Source organism: Macaca mulatta, chromosome 10 (genome assembly GCF_049350105.2).
Source record: "Macaca mulatta isolate MMU2019108-1 chromosome 10, T2T-MMU8v2.0, whole genome shotgun sequence".
Lineage (NCBI taxonomy): Eukaryota > Metazoa > Chordata > Mammalia > Primates > Cercopithecidae > Macaca > Macaca mulatta.
This window is the reverse complement of record NC_133415.1, coordinates 4,686,980-4,701,497: the sequence shown is the minus strand read 5'-3', so window position 1 is coordinate 4,701,497 and position 14,518 is coordinate 4,686,980. Positions and strand designations below refer to the sequence as shown.

Here is a 14,518-nt window from a genome sequence, read left to right as displayed (position 1 = left end):
CCACTGAGTATTTGCTGATCCTCACTCAGTGCCCGCAGACCCAGCTTGACCAGCACCCGCAGCCGCCCTGCCACTGTTGGGCCGGGTATGGCGTGTCTGGCTTCCCTCTGTTCTGGGCCGGCTCCGAGACGCGCTCAAGAGAAACCGGAATCAGACACGGGCCCAGCTCAGCTTCGCAATGTAGGCTCCACTGGCTCCTGGGAGTCCGCTACCTGCAGGAAGGCGCCGCGGTCGCGTCGGGCTAGCCGGGAGCGACAGACTTAAGTAAACACGAAACCCAACCACTTCTGCTCCCTCCGCGACGCGTGTAACGTGGGTCGCGCGACGTCGCCCTTTAATGCGGTCGGGTTCTCGGAACGCTGCGTCACTCGCCACCTGGGACTTAGGCGGGACTTCCGGGCGCGCGTAGGCACAACTTCCGGAAGGAGGCGGAAGAGCCTCTCGGGTCTACGTTCCGGAGTCCCGGGACCAGTGAGGGGCCACCCGGGGCACAGGAAAGGGCCGCTGGGGGAGGGCCGGCTGCACTCGGGGTGTCTGGGCCGCGGGTCTGAGGGATGAGGAGGGGCCATGGCCAGCGACGGGGCCAGGAAGCAGTTCTGGAAGCGCAGCAACAGCAAGCTCCCGGGCAGGTGGGTGTGCCCGGGAGGGCTGGGTCGGGGTCAGGGGTCAAAGGTCAGGTGGCCGCGTTGGCCTCCTGAACTGCGGGCGGAGTCGGGGGTCTGGAGCGGGCAACTTGGACTCTGAGGAGACTGCTGGGTGGTGTGATGGGCGTTGTGGGACTCGGAGGTCGGAGCGTGGGGTTTGGGGGTGACAGTGGCTGCACGTAGGATCGAGGCTTGCAAGGACGAAGAGGAGCTGTTGGCGTTTTTCCCAACACTGGCAGACTCCTTTCCGAAAAACTCCTGGGCTCCCTGGGGAGGCTGGAAGGAACGGATTCGGGTCATGCTGTGAAGTTTGGTGGAGTCCGGAAGCTGGCCGGGCTGAGGCCCCGTCTACTGGGCAGATCAATTTCTGCAGGGGGTGTGGTGCTTTTGACCCACTTGATTTGCCTCTGGTCTCTTGTGGGCTGCTGCTCTTGCCTTGAGCGTGCAAGAGGATTAGAGTTTCCCTGTGAGTTTCCCTGTTTCTGCTTGCTGATCTCAAAACCAACTCCTATATTGTGTTAGCAGAAAGGTTTTTTGTTTTTTTTTTTTTTTTGAGCCTGGAATAACCTGGGTACACCCTAGATGCTATTACAGCTCCAGAGTCCTTGTCTGATTGCTATGGCGCTGAGCTCTGCCAGGGCCCTAGGGAATGAGACATTACCTGGAGGGTACCTAGGATAAAATCAGCCACTGGTGAAAACAGATCAGAGATAAGCAAACTTCAAGATTTCAGAACATAGTGTGTTCTGTTCCAAAGTTGAAGTCTGGAATGCTGAAAATTATGAATTGTGATATTAAAACAAGTCTGAGTAGAATCATTCATAAACACAGGAAAATGGTTTGGACTCCTATTTCTTAATAAACACTATCATTTGAGTGTTTGAATGATAACCTTTGCAATTTACTGCATCCAGTTAGAAAAGTTTACTTTTGGCGGGGTGCGGCGGCTCATGCCTGTAATCCCAGCACTTTGGGAGGCCGAGGTGGGCAGATCACCTGAGGTCAGGAGTTTGAGACCAGCCTGACCAACATGGAGAAACCCAGTCTCTACTAAAAATACAAAATTAGCCGGGCACGGTGGCACATGCCTGTAATCCCAGCTATTCAGGAGGCCGAGGCAGGAGAATCGCTTGAACCTGGGAGGTGGAGGTTGCAGTGAGCCGAGATTGTTCCATTGCACCCCATCCTGGGTAACAAGAGTGAAACTCTGTCTCAAAAAAAAAAAAAAGGAAAGTTTACTTTTAAGAGTGATCTGGGAGTTAGCAGAGTGAGTTACTGACTGCTCATGGGTGACTTCGAGAATGAAGGGAGTCATCAAAGGTGGCCAGAGACCCTATTTGACTGTGCATGATTCGAGAACAGTAAGAGCTTCCAACAAAACCAGTGTCAGGGTCCAAGATGAGTGAAGATTCTGGAATGGTGGTGAATAGGAGGTCCTGGTAGCGACAGGAACAAATGCTCTGGAACATAGAGTCCAGGGAAGAGGAGCCACAGGACAGTGTAACTTTTATGTGTTACTTTGAGGTCTTAAGGTTTTGGTTCCTCATCAGTCTAAACTCTAATTCTTTTTTTTTTTTTTTTTTTTTTTTTGAGACGGAGTCTCGCTCTGTCACCCGGGCTGGAGTGCAGTGGCTGGATCTCAGCTCATCGCAAGCTCCGCCTCCCGGGTTTACGCCATTCTCCTGCCTCAGCCTCCCGAGTAGCTGGGACTACAGGCGCCTGCCACCTCGCCCGGCTAAGTTTTTGTATTTTTAGTAGAGACGGGGTTTCACTGTGTTAGCCAGCATGGTCTCGATCTCCTGACCTCGTGATCCGCCCGTCTCGGCCTCCCAAAGTGCTGGGATTACAGGCTTGAGCCACCGCGCCCGGCCTAAACTCTTAATTCTTAATCAACTGAGATGTAAGAATAACAGAGCTGCTGTGTGGAGTTACAGCAGTGACTCAACCTTTGGATTGAAGGCTGTGGCCCTTGGTAACTTGTCCTTATACTGAGTTGAGTAGTGTTTGCCCCCTCCCCCATCCCCTGCCACCAAATTTATGTCCATCTGGAAGCCGTGGATATGACATTTGGAAATAGGGTTTTTGCACAAGTAATCAAGGTAAAATGAGGTCATACTGGATGAGGGTGGGCCTTAGTTCAACAACTAGTATTTTTCTTTTTTTTTTTTTTTTTTTTTTTTTGAGACGGAGTCTCGCTGTGTCGCCCAGGCTGGAGTGCAGTGGCCGGATCTCAGCTCACTGCAAGCTCTGCCTCCCAGGTTTTTACGCCATTCTCCTGCCTCAGCCTCCCGAGTAGCCGGGACTACAGGCGCCCGCCACGTCGCCCGGCTAGTTTTTTGTATTTTTTAGTAGAGACGGGGTTTCACCGTGTTAGCCAGGATGGTCTCGAACTCCTGACCTCGTGATCCGCCCGTCTCGGCCTCCCAAAGTGCTGGGATTACAGGCTTGAGCCACCGCGCCCGGCCAACAACTAGTATTTTTCTAACAGGAGGGAAATTTGTATACAGAGACACACACTCAGGGAAATGGCCCTGTGGAGACAGAAACAGAGATTGGAATAGTACATTTACAAGCCGAGGAAAGCCAGGGGTTGCTGGCAGCCAGCAGCAGCTGGGAGAGGCAAGGAAGGATGCGCACCTAGAGACTTCACAGAGAGCATGGCCCTGCTCATGACTTGATTTTGGACTTTTGGCCTTTAAAACTGAGAGAGAATAAATGTCTGTTGTTTCAAGCCATTCAGTTTGTGGTAATTTGTTATGGCAGCCACAGGAAACTAATACAGTCTCCAGTTTTCTTCTATGTGAACCTGAGATACCAAAGACCAGCTTTCCTTTTCCTCTGACTTTGATGCTGTTCTGTGTCTCAGGCACTTTTGAGAGCAGCTTCCGTAATACCTTTCCTTTGTGAAGTTGGAGTCTTGGAGAGTTGTTTGAGGCTGTCACTGAAGAGGGCAGAAGAAGGAGAGGTTGGGTGCAGCAGGAAGGCCTGTGAAGCCTGTGTGTTTCCCATCCATCTTGTGGCTCAAGCCTCTGGCAGTGCCGCTCTTTCAGGTGGCAGGCTGGAACTCCGCCCTGAAGGAGGAGTCACAAAGTGATGACCGTTTTCCTGTCAGTAGTGGTGATTGGTCACCAGCTGCATATTTATTTAGTCCACACCTACGCAAGCACAGTGCTAGTGGAGATCCTAGCCAGGTTCCTGTGGCTTTGGCAGCTCTTTCAATTGTTTCCCATGATGGTTTTCTTTGTTTTTTTGGTTTTTTTTTTTTTTTTTTTTTTTTGAGACGGTACCTCACTCTGTTGCCCAGGCTGGAGTTCGGTGGCACAATCTCTGCTCACTGCAACCTCTGCCTCCCAGGTTCAACCAATTTTCCTGCCTCAGCCTCCCAAGTAGCTGGGATTACAGGCGCCCACCACCAGGCCTGGCTAATTTTTTTTTTCTATTTTTAGTAGAGACGGGGTTTCACTATGTTGGCCAGGCTGGTCTCAAACTCCTGACCTCAGGTGATCCACCCACTTCGGCCTCCCAAAGTGCTGGGATTACAGGCGTTAGCCACCGTGCCCAGCCTTTTTTTCCTCTTTTTTTTTTTTTTTTGAGACAAGGGTCTCGCTCTGTAGCCCAGGCTGGAGTGCAGTGGCACAATCTCAGCTCACTGCTACCTCCACCTCCTGGGTCCTGGTTCAAGCAATTCTCCTGCCTCAGCCTTCCGAGTAGCTGGGATTATAGGCACTCGCCACCACGCCCAGCTAATTTTTATATTTTTAGTAGAGTCGGGGTTTCACCATGTTGGCCAGGATGGTCTTGAATTTCTGATCTTGTGATCCACCCACTTCAGCCTCCCAGAGTGCTGGGATTACAGGCATGAGCCACCGTGCACAGCCTTGTTTTCTTCTTTTTTTTTTTTGAGTGTAGCCGTCAACTCAAGGAGACTCAGGAAGAAGACTACACCTGCTGTGCAGTACAAGACTAGCAAGGGATCTTGCAGATAGTTCAACTCTTTTTTATTTTTGAGACGAGTCTTGCTCTGTCGCCCAGACTGGAGTGCAGTGGTGCGATCTAGGCTTACTGCAACCACTGCCTCCTGGGTTCAAGTGATTCTCCTGCCTCTGCTGCCCAAGTAACTTGGGTTACAGGTGTCCGCCACCACGCCCAGCGAATTTTTTTGTATTTTTAGTAGAGATGCAGTTTCACCATGTTGGCCAAGCTGGTCTCGAACTCTTGATCTCAAGTGGCCCGCCTGTGTCGGCCTCCCCAAGTGCTGGGATTACAGACGTGAGCCACTGCTCCCGGCCAGTAGCACAACTCAGTAATTCCTTATGGCAATAATGGCTAGTATTCATTAAACACTTAGCATTTGCTAGACACTGTTTTTGGCGTTTTACATGTTATGTCTGCTGGTGTTTTGCAGCAGACATGCTTGATCCTGCACTCCCTGAGGCAGTCTTGGTTTAAATCCCTGGGTTTTTTCCCCTTCAATGTCATGCTGAGAAGTATAAGTGTTTTTGCACGACATCTAAGCCCTTTATAACCTGGCTGCTCTCTTGCTTTGAGCTTTGCTCTCAGCTGTGCTGATGGACTGCTAGGTTCCTTGGCACACCATCCTGTTTGATGACCCTGTCACTTTCATGCTTTTGTATCTGACCAGAATGTTTTTTTTCGTCCCTTTCTCCTGGCTTAGCTTCCCCCCCGCCCCCCCCACTTCTCAATATACACTCTCCAGCATACCTCCTGTTTTTATGCAGCCTGAACTAAAGTCCCCCTTTTTTGCATCAAACTCAGTGTTGTTGGTACCTCTGGCTTCCTGTTGTCCCTGGTATGTGCTTTTGCTTTCACTTGTGAGATGCACAGGTTTGGGAAATGTGTCTTTCTCATTCTTGCATTGTCAGTACCGATACATGGTGTTTATTCCAACCTATCTTCTCGATTAGCCTGGAGAGTGGGTGGTTTAGCCAGGGCTATACACTGCAGAAGAGGTGGTCTTGCTAGTAGACCTTAGGTTTATGCACACCCTGGTCCTTAGGTTACATGTTTGGCTGATGCTTTCCTAGAAACTTTGTTTCTGGATAAGCCAGGATGTGTCGTGTGGTAAATAGACCTCTGACTAGGAGTCGGGTGGTCCAGATTTTAACTTTCTTTTGCCAGTAGTGGTCTTCACCAAGTCACCTCTGCGGCCATCAGTGTCTGTATCTGTAGCGCAAAGGGGTTGAATTTGGTTTCAGTAGCTATGGCAAATGGGGAGGTTTCTTTGGCTTAGCACAGTTCTTTTTGATGAGAAAAGGACGGGCTTCTTGGACCAGTTTTGAGAATTTGATGATTTGCTGAAGCAGCAAATATGTATTCAATCCATAGTATGTGTTAGGAACAGCCCCAGGTGCTGGAGATAATATTAGTGAACAAAATAGACCCAGATCTCTGCTCTGCAGAGCTTACAGTGCAGTGGGAGAGCCGGGTATAAATAACATAGCTCAGTTAAATGGAGTTATCTGTTGAAAGGTGACAGTTGCTATCAAAACAAAGCTGGGAAGAGGACTAGGTGGCTTAGTAGCAGGTGTGGTGGTGAGAAGGAGCCCTTCGCTGAGGTGACATTTGAGGAAAGATTTGCACGAGGTGAGGGAATAGGCCAACCAGGAGGCTGGGGTAGAGCGATCCAGGCAGAGGGGTGAGCAGGTGCAGAGGACCCCCAGAGCGATGCTGGCGTGCTTGAGGAGAGGAGCTGGGGCCAGTGTGGGTCTGGCCGATAGAAGGGGAGAGTCAAGGGGTGCGTCCTGAAGGGTGGTGGGGGTAGAGTCTCGTGACTGCAGTGAAGATATGGACTGTTGTTTGATGCTGGCTGAATGGGGCACCTTTGGAGGGTTTTGAGCAGAGGAGTGGCATGGTCTGCATTAGGTTTCATGGGGTATCTTTGGCTGCTGTACCGAAGACAGATTGGAGGCATTGGGAGTCGGGGCAAGGTTAGAAGCAGGGAGACCAGGAGGCCAGGGTGCTGCAGCATCCGGTGGCCACTGGTGGTGGCGGCTTGCACCGGAGTGGAAGCTGTGGTGGTGGCAAGAAATGGTAGGTGATAAGAATCCGAAGGTTTGACTGGGCACCGTGGCTCACGCCCGTAATCCCAGCACTTTGGGAGGCTGAGGTGGGTGGATCACTTGAGGTCAGGAGTTTGAGACCAGCCTGGCCAATATGGCGAAACCCCATCTCTACTAAAAAATTAGCCGGGCATGGTGGCTGGTGCCTGTAATCCCAGCTATTTGGTAGGCTGAGGCAGGAGAATCGCTTGAACACAGGAGGCAGAGATTGCAGTGAGCCAAGGTTGCACCACTGCACCACAGCCTGGGCAACAGAGCGAGACTCTCATAGCCTGGGCAACAGAGCGAGACTCTGTCTCAAAAAAAAAAAAAAAGTACAATCTGAAGGTTCAGTCTCTGACTGTCTGGGCTGGTTCTTTCCTGGGCCGCTGACTCTCTTGGCTCCCGATGGGCTGTTGCAGTTGGAATTCTGGCCACACTTCACTTTATATGCCAAGACAAAATCACAGCACACTGGGCTTGAGAACACAGGCAGTCTTTCAGTGTGGGTCTGATGTTTGCTATTTTAGCTCAGCTCTGCCTGGCAGGGTGTGCTCTGCTGACAGAGGGTATGCAGGCAGCTGGGGTATTTGGAGTATGACATTTGAAAGTGGCCTGATGGTGGCTGGTCGCTGTAGCTCATGCCTGTCATCCCAGCACTTTGGGAGGCTGAGGCAGGTGGATCACCTGAGGTCAGCAGTTCGAGACCAGCTTGACCAACATGGTGAAACCCCATCTCTACTAAAAATACAAAAAATAGCTGGACATTGTGGCGGGCACCTATAATCCCAGCTACTCAGGAGGCTGAAGCAGAATCATTTGAACCCGAGAGGCAGAGGTTACAGTGAGCTGAGATCGCGTCATTGCACTCTAGCCTGGGCGACAGGGCAAGACTCTGTTTCAAAAAAAAAAAAAAAAAAGTAAGTGGCGTGGTGGCAAGAAAGGCCCAAATTGAACATGGCGAGGATGTGGGTGCTGGGATAAAGCTGGAGCAGAAGAGGGTTCTCAGTGTTGTGGCTCTGACAGCCGTCAGCTTACACTGCCAGAGCCACGAGACGCCTGTGAGCAAACGAGACAGCTGAACAGGCCACCGTCCATCCTCGCCGGAGGAGAGGCATTGTTGGGGATAATGAATTCATTCGGAAAACGTTTACTTGCTCCTCTCCTGTGCCAGCTGCCGTGGTGAGTGCTGAGCCATCCACGTGGCCCTTCGCGGCTGGACGCCTGCCCCGTGAACACATGCGCGCAGACTGGTGCCGGGCAGGTGGCAGTCCCAGGATGCTGGCAGAGAGCAGGGCCCTCAGTGGGTGGAATGGTCGTGTCCTCCTGACACAGGTTGGGCTTCTGCCGAGACCTGGCTGCAGAGGTTGGGGGGAGTCTATCGGAGCCCCCCTCCTGCGGGGAGCACGTGACTGGGGAGGAGGGGCATGGAGGGTGGTGAGCAGGCTCTGGAGCTGCTGCCAAGGCCATGGTGAAGATCCGGGCTGTGGTCCTAAGAGCCATGAGAGAGTGTTGAAGGGTATTAAACAGGGAGGGCTGTGATACTGTGACACTGTCCGTCATCCTTGAAGAGAAGGCGAGAGGAAGCTGGTGGGCTTCTGAGGAGGCCGAGGCCAGAGGCTGTGGGGTTGGAGAGGAGTGGGCAGGTCCAGGGTGTGCGTGGTACTCTCGGGATTCACTGATGGGCAGGGTGCTGGGGGTCGAGGTGATGTCCAGGACGCTGGCCTGAGGGGATGGGAATGTGGTGGGCAGAATACTGGCCCCCTAAAGGTGTCCTCATCCTCATCCCTGACCCCTGCAAATATGTTCTGTTACATGGCAGAGGGGAATTCAGGTCACTAATCAGCTGACCTGAAATGGGGGAATTGTCCTGTTACCCGGCGGGCCCAGTGTAACCTCATGAGCTTTTGGAAGTGGTCAGAGACACGGTGTAGGATGGACTCCATCCACAGTGGCTGGCTTTGCAGATGGGGGAGGCAGCCACCAGGAATGTGGCGCGGCTTCTGGAAGCTGGGAAAGGCATTCTACGGATAGCTAACAAGAGAGCAAGGCGTTCTACGGATAGCTAACAGGAGAGCAAGGCCTTGCTCCTGCCCCCGCCAGGAGCTGAATTCTGCGGACAACCGGAGTGAGCAGGAAACGGGTTCTCCCCTCGAGCCTCCCGGAAGGAGCGCAGCTGGCCGACGCCTGGACTTCAGTGTGATGAGACCCACGCCGGATTTCTGACCTTCAGAACTTCGAGATAATGAATGCATGTTTTAAGTTGTGGTGATTTGTTACAGCAGCTGTGAAGAGTGGGGTACTGTGCCAAGGGATGTCCAACAGGGAGTGGTAGGCGGCCCGGCACCTCCCTCAGCAGTCCTGCACTTGGATGTGGACAGGAGTACCTTGGTCAGCGGCCTTGTGGGGGGTCACTGGGTAACCTCCACAAAGTATGTTTAAACCCAGGGAACTGAAGTCAGCTCGGAGGGTTCTTCCTGTGTCCTCTGTCCTGCTCAGGCCTAGGAAGCAAATAGGGCCCTGCCTCTTTCCTCAGAATGTTGGCTGCTGCCTCGGGCCCCCTTGCTTGCTTGTGTTTTTATACATCTGTATTGCCTTGCTTGTGTTTTGAAGAGGTTGTTTATTGGGTAAGAACCCTCAGTCTTGTTTTCATGCTGGGGCAAGCCCCGGCGTTTTGTCCCGGCAGTGATCGTGTGTTCCCCGCCAGCTGGGTTTCTCTTCTTGTTAGTGAGTGGAGATGACCTTCCTGTGACGGTGGCCTCGGAAACGCTGGTGGGTTTTTGCTGTAGGCGCAGTTCCTTTTCCTTGTTCCTTTCAGTGGTCACTTTCCGTGTTATTAAATGTCTTACTTTGTCCAGAAACATTTTGAAAAATAAATTGAATGTGAATCCTATTTCCTTTCTCTTACATATTTGTCTGATAGAGTAAATCTGGACTCTGGGTTAATTTTAAATGAAGACGAAAATGGTTAAATAATCCCTGACAATTTTGGATTATTTGTTTGTTTCTTAAGTAATGAGAGCAGGAGGAAGTACCCCATTGCTCCCAAGTGTTTTTTTTTTTTTTTTTTTGAGACGGAGTCTCGCTCTGCCGCCCAGGCTGGAGTGCAGTGGCCGGATCTCAGCTCACTTCAAGCTCCGCCTCCCGGGTTCACGCCATTCTCCTGCCTCAGCCTCCCTGCTCCCAAGTGTTTGTGAGGAACCATGGGAGGTCATGGAATTGAGGAGAATATGTCTTGGAAGACCACTTGTCTGTTTTTCTTTTTCTTTTTAATTTTTTATTTCCATAGACTACTGGGGAACAGGTGGTGTTTGGTTACATGAGTAAGTTCTTTAGTGGTGATTAGTGAGATTTTGGTGCACCTGAGCAGTATACACTGAACCCAGTCTTTTATCGCTCACCCCTTTCCCACCCTTTCTCCCTGAGTTCCTGAAGTCCATTGTGTCATTCTTATGCCTTTGCATCCTCATAGCTTAGCTCCCACTTACAATTTTTTTTTTTTTTTTTTTGAGATGGAGTCTCACTCTGTTGCCCATGCTGGAGTGGAGTGGCGTGATCTCGGCTCACTGCAACCTCCACCTCCTGGGTTCAAGCGATTCTCCTGCCTCAGCCTCCCAAGTGGCTGGGACTACGGGTGTGCGCCACCATGCCCGCCTAATTTTTGTATTTTTAATAGAGATGGGGTTTTACCATGTTGGCCAGGCTGGTCTTGACCTTGTGACCTCAAGTTATCCACCTGCCTTGGCCTCCCAGAGTACTGGGATTATAGACATGAGCCACCATGCCTGGCCGTTAGCTCCCACTTATGAGTGAGAACAGATGGTTTGGTTTTCCATTCCTGAGTTACTTTACTTAGTCTCCAGCCTCATCCAGGTCTCTGCGAATGCCATTAATTCATTCCTTTTTATGAATGAGTAGTAATGAATTAATGGCATTAGGCTGAGTAGTGTTTCATCATATATATACATACGCATATATATGTACACACATTACATACACACACACACACACACCCCACAGTTTTTTTTTTTTTTTTTTTTTTTTTGAGATGGGAGTCTCGCTCTGTCACCAGGCTGGAGTGCAGTGGTGCAATCTCGGCTCACTGCAACCTCCGTCTTGCAGGTTCAAGCGATTCTCCTGCCTCAGCCTCCTGAGTAGCTGGGATTACAGGCACGCACCACCACGCCCAGCTAATTTTTGTGTTTTTACCCTGTTGGCCGGGATGGTCTCCATCTTTCGACCTTGTGATCTGCCTGCCTTGGCCCCCCAAAGTGCTGGGATTATAAGCATGATCCACCGTGCCCGGCTACACCACACTGTCTTCATCCACTTGTTGATTGATAGGCATTTGGGTTGAAAAGAAGCCATCTTTGTTTTTCTGTCCCTGAACGGCCACAGTCTAGTGCGGCCTGCCTGTGGCCAGGACAAGGACAGTGTTCACGTGCAGGGGGCTGTCCTGGCTCTGCGGCCTGAGAGTGACACCTGCCCCTCCTTTCTTTCTCTGGCAGGCTCAGGGTCTCTGCCCCTTCTCAGCTCAGCCCTTCACCCCTTGAACACAGGCCGTGGAGATCTGCATTGTGCAGTGTTTCTGGGTGCAGTGGGGAGCCCAGGAACAGGAGCCGGTATCCTGCCACAGGGTAGGGAATGTCACCATGCTTGGCCCTGGGAGCGCAAGATGAGCCACCTGCACGGTTCTTTTTCCTGAGGAGTCCAGGGAGCGTGTCTGTGTGTGGATCAGGCACAGAGCAGGTGTTCCCTGCAGCGCTCAGGTGCAGAGGGGAATCGGAACTGAGGTGGGGCCTTGGCATCACGCCCCATGCTAGGGATTGTTTGTGGAGTGCTTCCCTTGGGCTAGGCGGTTTTTTTTTTTTTTTTTTTTTTTTTAAGGAGACAGAGTCTCGCTCTGTTACCCAGGCTGGAATACAATAGTGCGATCTCGGCTCACTGTAACCTCCGCTTCCTGGGTTCAAGCAAATTCTCCTGCCTCAGCCTCCCCAGTAGCAGGGGCTACAGGCTCATGCTGCCATACCCAGCTAATTTTTGTGTGTGTGTTTTAGTAGAAACGGGGTTTCACTGTGTTGGCCAGGCTGGTCCCGAACTCCTGACCTCAGGTGATCTGCCCACCTCGGCCTCCCAAAGTGCCGGGATTACAGGCGTGAGCCACCGCGCCCGGTGGACTAGGCACTTTACGTGCAGCCACCTATGTAGTCCTCATAGCAGCTGGGGGTGGCACCGTGTGGTCCCTGTTTTACAAATGAGGAGACTCAGAAGCTGAGTTACATGCTCAAAGCCACACAGCCCGTAAGTGGCAGAGCTAGGGTTTGAATCTGAGAAGTTCTGTGCCCTTACCCATCACAGCCTCATCCTTATCTCCTCCACGCCCAAGCGGACTTAACAGGTGCTGAAATTATTACAGAGAAGGCTGACTCGTTCACCAGGAATCTGATCCTTCTGTGGGCTGGCTTGGGTGGAGGTGGTCCCTGCACCCTGGCACATATCCTCATGTTTGAACTCAGGCTGCTGCCTGCTGAGCTCAGCCTGAGGCCCGACTCTTCCAGGCAGGGAAAAACCACGCGTCCTGCGCTCGGCAGACTGCCGGGGATTCTTCCGGAGAGAGGTGAGCCACTTCTCCCAGGTCCCCCTGTGTTCTCTTTGCAGACACGAGGCAGAGGTATCAGGAGGCCCAGAGAACAGAGCCGCCTGGGCTCTTCCCATTTCTGGGCCCCGTGCTGTGGGGAACTTTCATTTTGAGTATCCTCGGACTTTTTGTTCCTCCTTTCTGAAATGTTTCCTCTTTTCTGGTGATAAACATGGAAATTCCACTCCGAGTGCTGTGGATCATGAAGGGCATGTAGCCCCCGCGAGTCCAGTTGCTTAGAATAGCTGTGGGTTCCCTTATTGAGTAGGAAGTGGAGGCTGAGAACGTCTGTGTTGTTACTGATGGCAGCCCCCCGAGGCAGGGCCAGGTGTTCCTGGGCGTCCTCTCCACCCTGAATCTGCCTTCCCCGTATGGCCTGCGTGGGGAAGGTGGGCCTCTGCTCAAGGCCCCAAGCTCCTAGGGGAATAGGTTCACCCTCAGGCCGGTCCAAGGCAGAGCCCTTTCTGGCTTCGGGACCCCTGATATTTCTGGGCGCCCGACTGCATCAGCTCTGTTCCCACAGGTCCCTCCTAGGTGTTCTTGCTCGTGCTTGGGTTCGTTTGAGCGCTGCCTCGTCCTCCGCCACCCTCTTCCTTCTCATGTGCGCTGTGTGTACCGGAGCCAGGCCGATTCCGATAGAATTTTTTTTTTTTTTTTTTGAGACGGAGTCTCGCTCTGTCACCCAGGCTGGAGTGCAGTGGCCGGATCTCAGCTCACTGCAAGCTCCGCCTCCCGGGTTTACGCCATTCTCCTGCCTCAGCCTCCCGAGTAGCTGGGACTACAGGCGCCTGCCACCTCGCCCGGCTAAGTTTTTGTATTTTTAGTAGAGACGGGGTTTCACTGTGTTAGCCAGGATGGTCTCGATCTCCTGACCTCGTGATCCGCCTGTCTCGGCCTCCCAAAGTGCTGGGATTATAGGCTTGAGCCACCGCGCCCGGCCCCGATAGAATTTTTAAGTGTGCCGTGCAGCTCTCTCCACCTTGTACTCCTTGCTGTGCTGGTTTGAAATGGGCCTTCTTTTATGAAACATTTTTACTAAACTAAAAAATAAAGGCCGGGTGCGGTGGCTCACACCTGTAATCCCAGCACTTTGGGAGGCCGAGGCGGGCGGATCACGAGGTCAGGAGATAGAGACCATCCTGGCTAACACGGTGAAAACCCGTCTCTACTAAAAATACAAAAAATGAGCCGGGTGTGGTGGCGGGCGCCTGTAGTCCCAGTTACTTGGGAGGCTGAGGCAGGAGAATGGCGTGAATCCGGGAGGCGGAGCTTGCAGTGAGCCGAGATCTCGCCACTGCACTCTAGCCTGGGCGACACAGCAAGACTCTGTCTTAAAAAAGAAGAAAAAAAATAGGCTTGCTGGCTCTAAGGCTTTCACCTAGATGAGGCAAGTGATGTTCATTGCAGTTGTCTGGATGAGCTCCTGATCCTTGGCTGAAAGCTGTCAGTGGCTCGGGATGTGTGGAGGGGCAGGGCAGAGGACCCCGTCTTGGAAAGGGGGCGAGTCCCTTGGTGTCACTGTGGCTCTCTCAGGGGTGGCAGCTCCTCCGCGAGGGCTTGGTGCCCCCGCTGCCCTTGTTTGCACGTGAATGTGTTTGCGGCAGGGAGGCCAGCGAGTTGGCTGGGACTCCCTACGTTATGCTGTTGAGTTTGGGAGTCAAGGGGAGATCTGGCCTTGCTTCTTTCCGAATTCAGAGGGGATCTGGGAGGAGGAAAGGTTCAGAGACAATCACAGTTTTATAGAATTTGTGACAGGATTTTCCTGCTCATGTCTGGGGCCTTGGGAGTTGCTTTATCGGGGTGGAGGAAGAGCACAGAGCGCTGCCTCTTCTGTTTTGAAACTGGGTCTGGCCGCTGCCAAGTTCTCAGGTTTATCGATGGTGCAGGAGGTGATTCCTGCATGGCCACAGCTGCCTCCTGGAAAGGGCTGGTAGAGGATTGTTGGCTGTGGGCTCCATTTTGTTTTCTTTTAGAATTAATCTCTATATTGAGTTAGTTTTGTGTTCCAAAACCAGTCACTAGAGCCACCGTAGCAGCTTGTGCGTCAGCCAAATGTGCCTTCCTAAGCCGTCATGCTTTTAAATAGCTCATAGAAAAGGCCACCTTAACAGCAGCTTGGGAGCTTTTAAGAGGGTGTTGTTACCTAGCTAGGTTTTGTCGTGAGAAGATGTCCTGTA

The 14,518-nt window shown here is 52.1% G+C and overlaps 1 protein-coding gene across 4 annotated transcripts in view; it reads left to right on the top strand.

Annotated features, from left to right (window-relative positions):
- The first annotated feature begins 412 nt into the window (after window positions 1-412).
- Window positions 413-14,518, top strand: part of TBC1D22A (TBC1 domain family member 22A) — a 416,627-nt gene continuing 402,521 nt past the window's right edge. For all 4 annotated transcript variants that reach the window (XM_028827584.2, XM_015150588.3, XM_077949319.1 and 1 more), the window contains exon 1: window positions 413-629. In XM_028827584.2, coding sequence (XP_028683417.1) covers window positions 568-629 — 62 coding nt within the window. In that variant the 5' untranslated portion in view covers window positions 413-567. The remainder of the gene's footprint in view (window positions 630-14,518) is intronic.